The 16360-nt window shown below is 48.3% G+C and overlaps 1 protein-coding gene across 3 annotated transcripts in view; it reads left to right on the forward strand.

Moving 5' to 3' along the window:
- Positions 1-2788: 2788 nt before the first annotated feature.
- LOC133379252 (semaphorin-3F-like) overlaps positions 2789-16360 on the forward strand; it is a 31053-nt gene continuing 17481 nt past the window's right edge. Inside the window, exons 1-7 of one of the 3 annotated variants that reach the window (XM_061614156.1) lie at positions 2789-3188; positions 3644-3830; positions 5482-5607; positions 13803-13963; positions 14261-14323; positions 15297-15416; positions 15930-16023. In XM_061614156.1, the coding sequence (XP_061470140.1) occupies positions 5505-5607; positions 13803-13963; positions 14261-14323; positions 15297-15416; positions 15930-16023 (541 nt within the window). In that variant the 5' untranslated portion in view covers positions 2789-3188; positions 3644-3830; positions 5482-5504. The other 2 variants (XM_061614157.1, XM_061614158.1) reach the window with 2 other exon arrangements.

Below are 16360 nucleotides of genomic sequence, written 5' to 3' on the forward strand. Positions count from 1 at the left end.
TGCTGTGGATTGGGAGAGATTTCCTGGCCCAAGGAATGTGACCTGGGACGTAGACTCCTCTAGGGGTGTGTAGGTTCCCCCCATTCCTTGGCTGGTTTTTCAAGTCCCATCTGCCTCCACCCTGTTTGCGCTCCAGAGAGTGTTGCTAGGCATCCCTGTCCCCATGGAACTCCTTCCACTGGCACCTGCTGGCAATGGGAATAATCAAACTCTCCTCCCCTAATCTCATTTCTCTCATCTCTATCAACACATCCTCTTCCCCACCTCCTTAGTAATGCCCCCTCCAATCCCCTTCCATGAGTGGGAGGGGGACCTGGAGGCGTGGGAACCATTCCTGCTGTGTGTGGCAGGCACACAGGATGGGAGGGAGGCAGGAATAGCTCATGCCTGGGCAGCAATGCCTAACAATAAGACTGTCGCATGAAAAGAGGCATTCGCACTAGTCTGGGAAATTTGGGCATGAAGTGGGGGCGGGGAACCCTTTAGCATGTGAAGGGAAAATAGAGTTTCCCCGACTGTGCTTTATGGTTTTTACATGATTATTTTTGAAGGGAAGCATTACAAGTAAACATGTCCCAGTCATTTTGCACTTTCCCCACCTGATCTGATTCTCTTTTTTGGGGGGGGGGATTCTGCATGTGTGGTGGGAAAGTTAGTAATACAAGCTTGGTTAAGCAGAACGCCCCCCCCCCGGGAGGTCGTAAGAACAGTCATTCAGAAACCCAATATACACACGACAAGAGATCACTCCAACTGTACAGTGTACAATCATAATCAGTAGCAAACAATATCTTCTTGCGTGACATTTTCTTAAGCTAATATAAAAAGGGTGTTGGTTTCCTGTGCCTTTGAATGGAGCTTTTCTCAAGGGCAGTTTGTACTGAGCCTTCCTGCAGAGAAGATGATATGAAGAACATCGGAAGCTGCTTTATACTTCTGAGTCAGACCTTCGGTCCATCTAGCTCAGTATTGCTTTGTGCTGACTGGCAGCAGGTTTCCAGGACTTCCGATGGGTCTTTCCCAGACCTGCCTGGAGATGCCAGGAATTGAAACTGGAACGTTCTGTTCATGTTTTACCACCAGTGAGCTGCAGAGTCTCTCCAAAACTGAATCTGCCACATATACTAGGGATCCACCTAGCCCAGGATTGTGTACTCTGACTTGCAGCAGCTGTCCAGATCTCAGGCAGAGGTCTTTCCCATCACCTAGTAGTGAAATGAAAAATGAAATGGAAATGCCTTCAAGTCGATCCCGACTTATGGCGACCCTATGAATAGGGTTTTAATGGTAAGCGGAATTCAGAGGTGGTTTTACCATTGCCTTCCTCTGAGGCTGAGAGGCAGTGACTGGCCCAAGGTCACCCAGTGATCTTCATGGCTGTGTGGGGATTCAAACCCTGGTCTGCCAGGTTGTAGTCCAACACTTTAACCACTACACCACACTGGCTGTCCACCTACTAGTACTACCTGAATAATTTTAACTGGTGGAGACTGAAGTTGGGACTATCGGCATTCAAAGCATATGCTGTACCACTGAGTTATGGCTCTTCCCTGTGCAGCCTTTTGGATTTGACCATGGGAGACTCGCTTAACATGTTGACCAATGATTTCTGACCCTAGCTGGGCACTGCAACAGTATTCTGTTAGCTGAACAACCATGCCTCCTCCGTCCTGCTCAATTTGTAAAGGAAAGCCTTTCACTCTCATTGACTCCATGAAGGCTGCACCCAGACTAAAGAACAACATGCTTCATATTGGTCCGTCAGTTTAGTCTAGAAAGCTTCTGTTCATGGGCACTATCAGGTAACCAGGAAGTCAACACTCTTCTCGTATTAACTCAATAAAGTATTATTACATGACAATGTGATATGTGGTGTCTGAATATGCATACTCTTAAACAGGTTTACTTATGAAATGGGCAAGATGTTTGAGTCTTCGTGGGTCAAGCTTTATGATCACACACACTGTGTGAATATATAACACAGGGAAGGAGGAGTCTGTGGCCCTCCAGATGTCATTGAACTCCAGCTCCCATCAGCCCCAGCTAATGTGGCCAATTGTCTGGGGTGATGGGAGTGGTAGTCCAACAACATCTGGAGGGCCATAGGTTCCCCTTCCCTGAAAAAATACAAGCCTGTATCCAGTATAGCTAATGTGCATTTTTACAATTCACTGACTGACATATTTTCTACATAGTTTTGTACTGCCTGTGGTTGAATATATTTACATGCCTTTGTCTTTGGGGTGCTTTCTTTAAGAGTCCAGTACTCTCAAAGAGAAGATGTAACTGCCTAACCCTCACCAGAGAATACCCCTCGAGGCCTCAGCATCACCTGCATCTTTGCCAATAGCAGCAGTGGGCACCATTATAGTAAACTCTCTGAGACGGATCTTGGGCTCGCCATAATGGATGTAGAAGTGCAGCCCAACGCTCAAGAAAGCTCAAAGCAGTGGTACAGTTAGGAAACAGACTCTGTAAGATTTCATTAAGTCTTCCAGAGGAGTTTCACCACATTGGACAGTAATATATATTGTTTTGCTTACTTTAAAATGTCGTTAAGCCAGCCCTGTTGCATTTTGGGACCCCGGAGTGTTGTCCCAAAGCCCTTCCGTATGACAGCACCACTTCCTCAAAGCCAGCGGGCCATAAAGAGTAGAGATCCTTCATGGGGGAGGCTGCAAAGGAGAGGCTTTCCTCAGTTCTATACCCTTTGAAGGAGGCAAGAGATTTACCTCAATGCTCCTGTGAGCTCAGAACCTGAAGGCAGCAGCACACGGCTCTCATCGGCTTGAGTCCCCCCCCCCATGCCAGAGCAAGCTTAATCAGGGAGGTCATTCGCCGAACAGTGCCCCGATGGAAAAGGGCTGGATCCTTATCTGAGCGGAGGGGGCAACGGAGCCAACCAAAATCCTGTCGCCTGCCCATCTGTCAAGGTGTCTTTCTCACTCCTCCTCCAGCCGGAGCTGCCCTGGGCTCCTTCCAGCACCTGACACCCCGCCTTCTCAGGCTCCGTTGCCAGGTCCTCCCCCTTTCCTGGCCCCCCACAGGTGCCGCCCTCCTCCTTGCTGGGGAGAGTCCAAAGGTGCGGCTGGCAGGATGCAAACGGGGCCCGGTACCTTCTGGGCCTGCCTGGCTTGAAAGGGGGTTGTGACGCGCGCGCGCGCGCGCAACTCTGCATCTTAACTGAGGTAAAAGACTCCTCTCTCCTGACTCCGACTTTGCTGGAGCCAGATTGCTCCCCTAAAGGCTCTGAGGGGCGCAGATTTGGATGACCGCCCCACAGAACGCGGGAAGGGATCCAAGGGGCGGATGGATGAGATCCCGAGCTGGGTAACTTCCCAACATCGTCATCGTCAGTCTGCTGGGAGCCCCTGTCTCCAGGCTGTCCCGCAATCCACACTGACCCTTTTTGGGAGGGAGGGAGGGAGGGAGGGAGGGGGGCATCCCCGGCAGCTGCCAGGCTCTGGAGAGAGCGGCTTCCTCCCGGCTCTGGGAGTAGCGAAGGGGTTAAGCCGTCCCAGCACGTCTCGAGGGAGGCAGGGTCTGGTTATCGGCTACAGGAGGCAGAGGACCTTCCAAGCCGATTAAAGGTTGTGTGCACGCCCGGTGGGAAAACGTTCTGCTCCTTCTTTCTCTCCCCCAGAGTTAAAAAAAAAATCCAGGATCTCAGGGTGAGGGTGGGGGACAGAAATGTGCCTCCTCCTTGGCTGCGGCTTGTCCCTCTGGAAGAACATCACTGCTGAGAAACTTTCCTGGGCACAATCGAGTGGACAAGCCTGTTGGCTCTAACTCGCAGTGTTGATCTGGAAAGTGAGAGCAAACGTGGGGAGGTAAGTAGCCTCGATTCATGCCCTTTCCGCTCTCTTGGGAAACCACAGTCCTCGCTAAGATCCTGGCCCTGTTCCTTATCCCCCATCCCCACCCCGTAGTGCCTCCTCCTATCCTAGTAACGGATCGCGTTCCCCTCCCCTTCCCTCCTGTCCAAGCTTGCAATTTATTTCCCCTCTCCAGTCTTGGTATTTATTTTTCCTCTAAAGTTGTGTGTGTGGTATAAGATATGTCTGCTTCACTTCTAGCCTTGATCTTATGTATATTTGCTCGGAAAGACGTTCCAGTGGCATTTAAGTGGGACTTACTCCCAGGGACGTATGTATATTTAGGACTGCAGCCTTCGTCTGAGATGCAGCCACTGCTGGGGTGAGGCCGTGGTGGGTCCCAGCTTCAAATGGATAATTCTATTAAGTCATAACAACCTGTGGCGCAGGACAGGAGTGAGGCTTCTGTCCTGATCAAGACAAAACTGTGGAAAATGGACGGGAAAGCGTGGACATCAGGCTTGGGTTCAGCGGGCTTTATGCTCTCCAAGTCCCTGTGTGGTGATCAGATCCCTGTGTGTAAAGGGGAAGAGAGAGAGAGAGAGAGAGAGAGAGAGAGAGAGAGAGAGACGACAAAGCGTGTAAAAAATTGATCCAAGTTTGGGGTGGGTGTGCTGTGTGTCAGGGGACCCCGCTCTATCGGCACCTGGGGCCATTGAGACTCCATGTCCCAGCATGCACTGCTTTTGTGAGCTGCACCTGGTTCAGGTATGGAAGCGGCAGGTCGCAGCACGCTGACTGAGCTGGGGGGGGCAGGACAGGACAGAGCACATACCCAGGGAAAGGGAAAGAAACGGGACTGGCAGGCAGATCAAAGCCCCAGGCCCTGCTGTTGTTGGCACAGAGTCCTCCTGAACTGTGTGGTGGTGCAGAGGGTGTGTGTGTGAGGGGTGATCCTGGCATTGTCCCCTGGCACCTGTTCTGTGGCATGGGGAAGATTATAGCCCGGCTGGGCTCGGGGAGGGATTTCTGCCGTTCCTGCCCCCTTGTGCTGAGAGTGATGGCGTCAGGAGGCCACAGCAAAACCAAGCCTGTGTCCAGAATGGCAGCTCAAGCCTCGGTGCCCTCTTCAGAATGAAGGGGGCTGTCCCAAGACGAAGCACTCTCCCCACGATATATCTCCACGCAGGACTCCAACAGGGGGCACTGTTTGCAAGGGAGTGGTGGTGGTGGGAGACCTGGTAGTCCCGGAGGAGTCCCGTAAGGTAGAGTTGGGGGGAGGGAGAGGAGAAACCACCCATCTGGGGACTCCCTGTCTGTGTACCCCAACTTCAAAGTGCCGCTGGCCTGAAGAAGGGAAGGGGTGGGGAGAGAGAGAGAGAGAAAGTGGAGGGGAGCGTAGCAGAAGCTGGCAGACCAAGCCTTTGAAGTGCCCATCAGCCGCTGCCGCCACTCGGGTTACAGCTGCTTGGCTGGGCGCCTGGGTGGGATGGACACGGAAGGAGGCTTTGATCTCTGTTACTCCGACACAGCGCCCTCTAGGCCTCCTCCCATCAACCAGTTCCTTGCAGTGCCCAGGAGTGCATATACCCTTCCTTCCCCCCCCCTGTCATAGAGAGATCTCCAGGAGAAGTGCCGGGTTCCAGGTACCTTTCTCTTCTCACAGGTGTCTTGAGGATTCCCACCACCATGGTGCCCTGGATAATCTCCTTTCTCTTGGGGCTGCTGTTCCATCGTTGCCTGGGCCAGAGCAGCCTCACTGGGGCTCCCCGTGTCTACCTAACCTACAAAGGTAAGGGAGGCTTAAAGAGACTCAGGTGAGTCCTAGGAAAGGATGCGGGGGGGAGGGGGAACATGCGCTTTGCCTTCCAGATGGACAGAGCTCCTGTTTATATGTTTAGAGAAAGGGAAGGGTGAGAGATGGTACTGGGGCAACTCTAGGACTAGGGTAGCACTTGGCACAGAGAGCTACTATGGATGGGGGGCGGTGTTTTTCATTGTATGTTTGTTTAAATCACATTTATATCTCACCTTTCATTTGAGAAGCTCAAGGCAGTGGACATGGTTCTCTTCCCCCAACTTTTTATCCACACAACAAGCCTGCGAGGTAGGGTTAAGTTAAGAGGTAGTGCCTGAAGCAAGGGTGCCCAGTTAACTTCACAGCTGAGTGGAAATTTGAATCAGGCTCTCCTCTGTCCTTGTCCAACCCTGACTGTTACCCCACGTTGGTTCTCCATACTAAAACTTCTATACTTTCTTCCGCCACTCAACCTAGATATGGCAGGAGGCAGTGCTAAAAGGACAAAACTACAAATACAAGAAAGCCTAATAATTAGGACTGTCACTTGAAAGAAATTGTTATTTTATTTATTTTATTTATTTATTTCATTTTTAAACCGCCCATAGCGAGTGGCTCTCTGGGCGGTGTACAAAAAGATTAAAATACAGAATATCACAATAAAATCAACCTACCAACAGTAAACATAAGCAGCAAACAAAAAATAGGCTGATTAAATGTATGAGTTTTTTAATCAGTGGAGTAACTGACAATATGTATATTAATTTGCATATGAATAAAACGATCGTTCTGAAGCAAGAGAGTCACATTCTTGCTTTGGCTTCAGGTAGTGAATGCATGCATGTGTCACAACAGGCTCCCATCTCAGACAAGGCATTCCTCTTCTATGCAAATACTTGATGCCCATGAATTCAAAAGTACTTGCATGGATGAAAACCATTATTTAATTATTTCACATCTGCTGGCTGGTTATCTTTACAAGATTTTGAATTGGTGCCTCTGATTGATTGACTAAATATTGCAGCACTTCTAATCGTAATGCATGATTATTGAGGGCAAGGAACTGGGTTTGGGAAGAGGCATTATTCATACATTGTATTTGCACTTACGATCATTGTGATTATCTCCAGAACAGCACACCTGGTTTTCTCTATAATGCTTACATATTAGGTTTGTGCTCCTTATAATCTCTGTGGAATTGTTTGTAGCTGTAGCCATTCAGTAACTTTTCTACACTGTACAGAAGCCCAAGCAGTATTGAACGATGAGCTGAAACTGAAGCTGGCTGGGGGAGGAGGGAGATTATGTGTTGATCAACCAGTGGGCAGGTTGTATGAGTAAGCAATGAAAGAAGCAAAGAAGAAGAAAAGGCAGGTTCACTGGTGCTTGTGGCAACTTTGTTCACACGATAGGCAAGGGCTTTGGGGAGTGTGAGTAAAATGTGCTGTAGGTAATAATTTCACAAACGTAGCATGGCACAACACCAGTGGGGAGGAGAAACCAGGACTTGGACTGGACAGATCCACAATCAGCTATAGAGCTTATGACATAAACTTGGGCTAGTCGCTATCTCTCATCCTAGCCTACCTCACAGGTTGCAACCATATACTGTAGGCTACAATGAGCTGCTCAGACAAGGGGTGGAATATATATTTTGACCCATCTGTAAATGTGGATGCCTTTACTGTATGCATGTGAGACACATAAACAATGATCCCATTTTTAATGTTGTGCAAGGATGTCAATATAAGCAAATGTGAACGTGCTTTTAGGATAACCCCATAACCAACAGGGAGATGCTCTAGAAAATGCATACCTTTTCCTACCTATGTCCGTGCATGTGCAGTGGGTCCCTACGCAGGACAGCAAGTTCCCTGTCAGATCAGAATAATTTCTTGTTGGGATCAGACCAGTGTGTGTGTGTTTGGTGGGTGGTGGTGGTGTCCGAATTCTAACTGTGGCCAGCCAGAATCCTCAGGGAAATGTACAAGTACAGTCTGATGGTCATATCCATCTCTCATTGTTAAGCCCTCTTGTGTGGTATCCAGAGAGATACTGTTTCCAAATATATAGACTGCACTGTTAGCTGTTGTGACTAGTAGCCACCAAAAAGATTAATCTATATGATGATGATGGATGTTGTTTATACCACCCTGTAGCAATAGATTCCATAGACTAAACCTAAATATGCAGCCCTATCTCAGCAGCTGTATGTATGTGGTTTCATGAGAAGTAACACATTTTTATGTGTGGGCAACCAATGACCCATTGGTTACATGCATATATACATGGGCATTTGCAGTGGCAAGCACGCATGCTCCCAAGCAGACAATCAACTGTATATGCAAACTGAGGCAATTCACACCCATTTCTCCAATAGTTGCCACTTCATGGATATATGCAGCCTTGTGTGCCAGTGTATGTACATACTCAGGACAGGACAAGTACACCATTCTGACTGTGCATGCAATCGGTGCTTATAGGGCCAAGTTGACTTGTTTGGCTTTCTCTTCCCAACAGAGTCCTATATTGCAAATCGTGATGATTTTTATGTTATACACTACCTTTGCAAGAGGGTGGTCTAGAAATCCTTTTATAAATAAAATACATAAATAAATTAATGTGCCAATGAAATCTATGAATTTTGGCACCAGCGTAACCTTAAAGGCTCGCCCTTGCATACTGAAATCCTGCCAAAAGGCAGTAAAATGACCTGGATTGTGTTCTTGCTGTGGAAAGTGCCTTTGTACAGATGTGCTATGTGTATTTTTTCAGCCATAGAGACGTATACCATTGTATGTGGGGGTCCTATGTTGCCTCTTTTGCTTCTCCAACTCCCCCCCCCCATACATCTCCTGTGACCTTGCTGGGTTCCCCGTACACTCTCTGTTCTCGGGGATTCCTGGATCTGGTTACTTGCCAGTCACAGGGAGAAAGGATTTCCCAGAAGGGCTTAAAATACCCAGCATGCCATACAAAGAAGGGGCTGGAATACACTTGGATGGATTCCCCTCTTCAAAGCACATTGTGGAGAAAGGGAAGAGAGAGCAATTGGGGTAGAGAGGAGATCATTTAATCACTGTGTGTGTGTGTGCCACGGCCCCCGTTATGGGCACCCAACCCACTCTTCTCACTGCAACCCTTCCCCCCCTTTTCTTCAACTAAGGCAGTTGGGGCTAGCCCAGCCCAGTCTCTCTGTGTGTGTGTGTGTGTGTGTGTGTGTGTGTGTGAGAGAGAGAGAGAGAGAGAGAGAGAGAGAGAGAGAGAGATCCTTGGCCAAAGGACAATTCATTCCTTTTGGCAGCAGCAATCCTGCCTATAAAAGGCAAAGCCCTGAACATAACTCTGACCCATGTGCATGTGTGTGCATGTATGTTTGCTTGTGTCTGTGTGGATCCACAGGACTGTATGTGGTGAAGATGAATGTCCTGGATTGCAGCCGTGGTGGTAGGGAGTGTTATCTCATGTGGAGCCTGGCCAACTTATGTTTCATGCAGGGAGGAGGGTGTACGGTATAAGTTAAGTATGGTTGGGCATTAATATTTGGGAATAGTATGGGCCTTGCAGTTGGTCTTTGTGCCTTGAAGTCTGTTGCTCACTGCTGCCCGGTTGATTGCACAGTGGGCTTGCCTGAGATGTGGTAAATACCTGTGCTGTGTGCACCATGTTCTGTGCGGCTCTTCGGCACGTCTGCCACATGAAGTCAGCATGCCTGTACAAAGTGGGCTCTGGCTGTGCTCGCTTTTGATGAGGTGGGCTCTCCTCTTGTTACACAATGGGGGTGTATTTGGAAGGGTTGTGTCTTTGTTTATGTCAGATTGATTGCTACCCTGTTCCAATGCCATGCAACAGTATTTTTATATATATATATTGCATTTTGGGGTGGATATGAAATATAACTAGCGTAGTGGCTAAGAGAATGAGCCATAAAACAGGAAGTCCCCGACTCAAATCTCACCTCTGCCATGAATTCACTAGGTGGCCTTCAATAAGCTGCTCTCTCTCAGCCTTAGTCCCTACCATTTGGGGAATAATGATGCTAAACTTTACCTTACGGAGTCGATGTAAGGATTCCAACTTGATAATGCATGTGAAGCATTTTGAGCATTTAAAAGTGCTAGACAAATGCTAAGTAATATTCTTATCAATTCTGCTACCACTAGTGATGACAATAACGTGTGGAGCACTTTAGTGTGTTGAAAGCCATAGCATACATGGTCTTATTAATCCTTTTAAATTACACAAAAAATAGCCCAGTTTTATTATCCCATATTGCAGGTGCTGGGACTCGGGTTAAGAAACAGCGATTTGCATAAGGCCATCCAGTGAGCTTGAGACCGAGGGGAGGCTTGAACCCCGGGCTGTCTCCAGACACTGGAGAGGAAGTCAAAATGGCTTCTTGCAGTGGACAGCAAATTCTATTGCAAGGGGCCTTTGCCACCAGGGCTGGATTCTAGAGGCACATCTCCAGTGTATATTGCCAGGGCCTGTTAAAGTTCAAGGCCTTTAAAGAGTGCTGCAGTTTACTGTGCTAACAGTACTAGGTATCACAATAGGTGTAAGAACGTGAAAACATCAGAAGGGCCTGCTGGATCAGGCCAGTGGCCCACCTAGTCCAGCATCCTGTTCTCATGGTGGTGAACCAGATAGATGCTTATGGGAACCCAGCAAGCAGGTCTGAGTCCAAGTCCACTCTCCATACTTGTAATTCCTAGCAGCTGACAGTCAGGGGCGTAGTGCCTCTGACTGTGGAGGCAGAACATAATAATCATAGCTAGTAGCCATTGATAGCCTTCTCCTCCATGAATTTGTCTAATCCTCTTTTAAAGCCATCCAAGTCGGTGGCCATCACTGCCTCCTGTGGGAGGGAATTCTATTGTCCTTCCTTTTGTCTGTCTGGAATCTTCCCACATTCAGCTTCATTGGATGTCGATGAGTTCTAGTGTTATGAGAGAGGGAGATACCTTTTCTCTGTCTTTCTCCAAACCATGCATAATTTTATCCACTTCTATCGTATTTCCTCTTACGCGCCTTTTCTCTAAATTGAAAAGCCCAAATGTTGTAACCTTTCTTCATAGAAGAGTTGCTCCATCCCCTTGATCATCTTGGTTGCCCTTGTCTGAATCTTTTCCAGCTCCACAATATATTTTTTGAGGTGAGGAGACCAGAAGTGTACACAGTATTCCAAGTGTGATTGCACCATAGATTTGTATAACAGCATTATGATTTGGCAGTTTTATTTTAAGTCCCTTTCCTAATGATTCCTAGCATGGAATTTGCTGCTGCACACTGGGTCGACATTTTAATTGAGCTATCCAGTATGACCCCAAGGTCTCATAATGGACAGGTGTATTAGGGGAGGTGTTCAAACCCTTTAAACATGTGTTCCATTGATAATTACCCAGGGTTAACAACAGTGTTTTGTTTGAGAAACAATTAAAATAAATTCACAATAAACTGAAGTTGGGATGAATGCAATTAGAACTAATAATCTCCTAAACCCATTTCCACTCAGCTAATCTCCTCTACCCTTCACCCTCTTTCCCCTAAACCGTCAACTCACAAAATCCCATCATCATCCCAACTGTCAATCCATACTCCCTTCAACTCTTCCCTCCCACTTTCACCTCCAGCTGATCTCTCCCATCCCATTCAAACACTAACCCCAAACAGGTTAAAACGAGTATTTAAAAGGTAAAGGTGTCCCCGCACTTGTAGTGCGAGTCATTTCCGACTCTTAGGGTGACGTCTTGCGACGTTTACTAGGCAGACCGTATATATGGGGTAGGATTGCCAGTTCCTTCCCCAGCCTTTCTTTACCCCCCAGCATATGCCAGGTACTCATTTTACCGACCACGGATGGATGGAAGGCTGAGTGGACCTCGACCCCTTTTACCGGAGATTCGACTTCCGCCTTCTGTTGGAATCGAACTCCAGCCGTGAGCAGAGCTTCGACTGCGTTACCGCCGCTTACCACTCTGTTCAAATACACATCTGGTGACAGTTTTTCATACCTTCTCCATATGAAAATGGACAAAAATAAGTATTTCTTCACATAGCGCATAGTTAAACTGTGAGATTTGCTTCCACAAGATGTAGTGACAGCCACCAGTTTAGACGACTTTGAATAGGATAAGGCTATTAATGTCTGCTAGTCACAACAATGTATGCCTCTGAATTCCCGTCGCTGGAGAACAACAGTGGGAGAATGTTATTGCGCCCATGTTCTGTCTGTGGACTTCCCAGAAGCACCTGCTTGGCCACTGTGAGAACAGGCTGCTGGACTAGATGGGCCTCTGATCTGATCCAGTAGAGCTCTTCTTATGTTGTTATGTGGTATGACTGGGGTATGAATGCACACTTCAAGGAGTGCTTCTGCACACTCCTGACAAAGTTAACTAACTACACATTGTGTGAAGACCAAAAACAATGTCTGTCTTCTTTTATTTTCTTTTTTTGCTGGTAGTAATCTTCTCCGCCTTGTGAGTACAGAAGAGGGACAGTTTTCAGCAGCCCTTGTACTGCTGTGACGGACACATTCCAAAGCTCTATCCATCTTCCCTGGTGGGCTTGGTCAGGGAGATAAGATGTGAAAGGGGGGTTTCGGGGCCCTGAGTGGTCCTTTCCCTTGCAGATTGTGCTCCTTAGCAACTATCTCCTTGTTTACCCAGCAACAGAATCACCACATGAATCTCCCCAGACAGAAAAATGGTATATTGCGTCCAGAGAATTCCAGAGTTATCCACCTTAAACCTAATGAGTCTGGATTTATTCAGTGTAAACCTCATGAATGCAGTGCTTCTCCAAAGTATCTGGGGATTCATATAAATGGCCTCAAAAACTGTCGGTGGTATGGTCATAGCACCCTGTGGTATATTTTCTTCATAGAGAAGTAAATCAGGGCAATTATACCTTCACCTAACACCTAAAAATGATTTATTATAACTGGTAGTGTTCTACTGGTGATTCTCAGTGGGGAAGGGGCTTTGTAGGCAATTCTATTCCCTTATGACACAGATGGGGAACCTGCGGCCCTCCAGATGTTGTTGGCCTCCCATCAGCTTCAGCCAGCATGGCCAATGGCAAAAGTTGATGGGAACTGGAGTGCAACAACATCCAAAGGGCCACAAATTCCTCAGCCCACTTTATGCCAGCAAAAAACTCTCCCATACCCTCTCGGTTGTTGTTTATAAAACCTAAAAAATACTCCAACATTCCTTGGTTGTGAGCATATTCCTGAATTGGGTTCCCAACGCTGCTGATATATATGCCACCAGTATTATATAATGATCACTGTATATATCAGATCTGGGTATGCCTGACACACCCTGCCCCTGGGCATTCTGCCATGGGGCTGCCTGACATTTACTGCAGGGTGGGGAATGAGAGTCTCCCACCTGCCATGTGTTAATGCTTGGGGAATTCCATCAGGTTTTGTGGGTTCTGTCCCCAGCGTTCAGAGGGGGATGGATTGGGGTGGGTCAACTGAAAGTGAGCTGGGAAAACAAAGGAGAGGGTTGGGTGGCTAAGAACCCTGGCATCCTGCTCCTGGACTTGTTTTTATTTTATTTTTAATTGGATCTTAATTCTGTATCCATCCAGACTCATTTCCCTCCCTTCCTCTCCACCTGTCTCTGAGCTCCCCGGAAATCTGCTCTTCTTCCAGGCTTTAGTCCATTTGTCCAAGGGATTAGGCTAATTTCTGTTCCTGGTCTCTGAATTCTTGCCCAGACTTGGCTGCAGAAGGTAGCAGAAGGCTGGGCAAAGAGGCTGATTGTCCTCTGGCCTTATCCCCAAGGTCACCGCAGGTGGGAAACTCACCACTGCTGCTCTCTGATCTGTGCCTGTGGAATGTGGCCAGGGGGATTGCTGGGGGATTTAGGCTCTTTGCTGTACCAGCCGCTGAGCACCCCTCTATACACACACCCACGTCGGCTCCGCCTTGGCCACTTAATGAGACCAAAATACCCCCTGAGCTCAGCTTGGCTCGGCCTGGGCCCAGGCCCGGCATTGCACAGATTAGCTTGCTCCAACTGCTGCTCATTCTGTGGGAAAGGGAGTAAAAAAGGAGGAGGATAAGGACCCTTGGGTCTTCTCCTCTATTTGGTTAAAGGAAGGTGGCCAGTAAGATAGAAGGAGTGGGTGGGCTTGTGGGATTGGCCCTTGACTCTGAGGATGTCTCTCCCCAGAACTGCTGGATACCCGCACTGCCCGCCCCTTCAGCTTCACCTTCAACACAAGTGATTATCGGATCCTACTGATGGACCAAGACCAGGAACGGCTCTACTTGGGGGCACGAGACTTCCTGGTGGCTTTGGATCTCCACAACATCAACAAGGAGCCACTCATCGTAAGCCTTGCAAGGGCCTGGAAGAAGAAGCCTGCTGGGTTGGACTGGTTCTGGTTTTGACTGTGGCCAGCCAGATACTACTGGGGAAGGCTGGTTTGCATTGGTGGGTGGACAAGCACCGTGGGATAAAGCTATGAATGGTGATAGGAGGGGTAGGAGCAGAGGCAGCCAGGGAGATAAGGCACCAGGGGTGCTTGGGTTCTAGGCCAAGCTTTGGAAACAAGGGAGTGAACACCAAAGGGATGGGGGTGGAAGTACCTCCAGCCTCTCCAAGCTGACCCTCCTTTCTCTCCCCAGATCCATTGGCCAGCGCTTCCAAGCCACCAGAATGAGTGTCGCTTGGCAGGGAAAGGACAGAGGGTGAGTAGTAGTTGCTCGCTCCACCACTCTTGGGCAACATCCACACCACACATTTATTCCACTTTCAACAATCACGGCTTTCCCCAATGAATCCTGGGAAGTATAGTTTGTGAAGGGTGCTGAGAGTTGCTAGGAGACCTTTATTCCCCACACAGAGCTACAGTTTCCAGGATTCTTTGGGAAGAGGGGCTGACAAACCACTCTGGTCACTGGAGCTCTGTCAGGGAAATAGGGGTCTCCTAACAACATCCAACACCCTTCACAAACTACACTTCCCAGGATTCTTTGGGGGAAGCCATGATTGTTGAAAGTGCAATAAATATCTGGTGTGGATGTGGCCCTTGTTTGATCCTGGGTATCGCCTTACAACCTCTGGTGCTTGGGTGTGTGTGTGTGTGCTTTTTGTGTGTGTCTAAACTCCCCAAATCCCTGTAAACTGGAAGGTTATTTGTCAAATACAGCTATGATTCTGGGCTGTCCTTTAATCCATCTGGCCCCTTTTTTCTTTCATTTCATTTCTCTACTGCTTTTCTTCCATCATGGAATCCAAGGCAGCACATGTGGTATTAACCAGACGGAGCCTTGCTTCGCTTCAGCAGGGGGGTGGCCTCATCTGCCTTCAGACCAGACCCTGGGAGTCCTGGGACCTCCTCGGTTTTCTTGTGTCCCTGTAAGAAATGTGTAGCTGAAAAAGAAAACAAAACAAAAATGGCTGCCTCCATGACATCTTCTTTGCTCTTCTTTGATCCTTCCTGCATAGCTTGTGACTCTGAGCTATTGTGATTCTGATAGCACAAACCAATCCAAAGGATTCCTCTCTGGGCAACCCCCACCCCTGCAGAACTCTGCTCCCCTGCCTCTGTATTCTTGAGGGGACGAAAGGCCTAGGGTGAGAAAATGGGAGTTTGTACCAACTTCTGTCTAACAAGAGAATGCCTGCCTATTCATGCCCTGCTTCATGTCTGCCCTCTAGGGTGAATGTTTCAACTACATACGGCTTATGCAACCATTGAACCGGACTCACCTCTATGCGTGTGGGACCGGGGCTTATCACCCAGTCTGTGCCCTCATCAACCGTGGCTGGCGCTCCGAAGTAAGCAGAAAACCTGAATTGCTTCCCACTGGGAGGAGAACCATTACACAGTGGTAGAGACATGATTTGCATGCCCTAGGGCCCAGGTTCAATCCCTGGTATCGCCACGTAGGGCTGGAAAAGATCCCAGTCTGAAACCCAGGAGTGCCATGCCAGCCAGGTTGTGTCCAGGGGTGGGCAATCTGTGACCCTCCAAATATTGCTGGATTACACCTCTCATCATCCCTGATCATTGGCCAAGAGGGCTGAGGCCAATGGAATCCAAAAACATCTGGAGCGCCCCAAGTTTCCCCTCACTGATGTCAACCATCCTGACCTAGATGGTCTGATAGTCTGACAATATAAGGCAGCTCCCTCAGTGTCTAGGGAGGGTGATACAGAAAAGGAGGGTAGGCTAAGGGGTGGAGGGGACTTTGTCCCCCTCCAGCTTTGGGAGCAAGCTGGGGTTTAGGTGATGAGTTCAAGGTAGGATCCATGCTCATATTAATGCTCTCTTATTTCTTTCCTACAAAGGAGTACCTCTTCCGCATGGTGCCTCGTTCATTGGAGCCTGGAAAAGGGAAGTGCCCATATGACCCGCGGCAGCACAGCATGGCTGTGCTTGTCAGTAAGTGGCCTTGAGTGAGTGTGCCCATGTCTCTGGATGCAATCCTGCTACCCTGTATCAAGTACAAATACTCTGCATACACATGGCTGCTTTGTGTTCATATGTATCTCTCTCTTGTTTTACTTAAAAGAGAGCTGTAGGTGGGTGTGATCCATCTTGCTTGTTAGTGTATAAATGGCCGCATGCTGTCAGATTGAGCCATGGACTACGTCACTGTGTACGTACAGCCACTACTGTCCGGTCCCCCCCCCTCACCCTCACACACACACGCACACACACATATTCACTATGCTGCATTAGGTAAACAGCCAATTAGCGCTAAACAATCCATTAGTGC

The sequence above is a fragment of the Rhineura floridana genome, chromosome 3 (genome assembly GCF_030035675.1).
Source record: "Rhineura floridana isolate rRhiFlo1 chromosome 3, rRhiFlo1.hap2, whole genome shotgun sequence".
NCBI classification, from domain to species: Eukaryota; Metazoa; Chordata; class Lepidosauria; order Squamata; family Rhineuridae; genus Rhineura; species Rhineura floridana.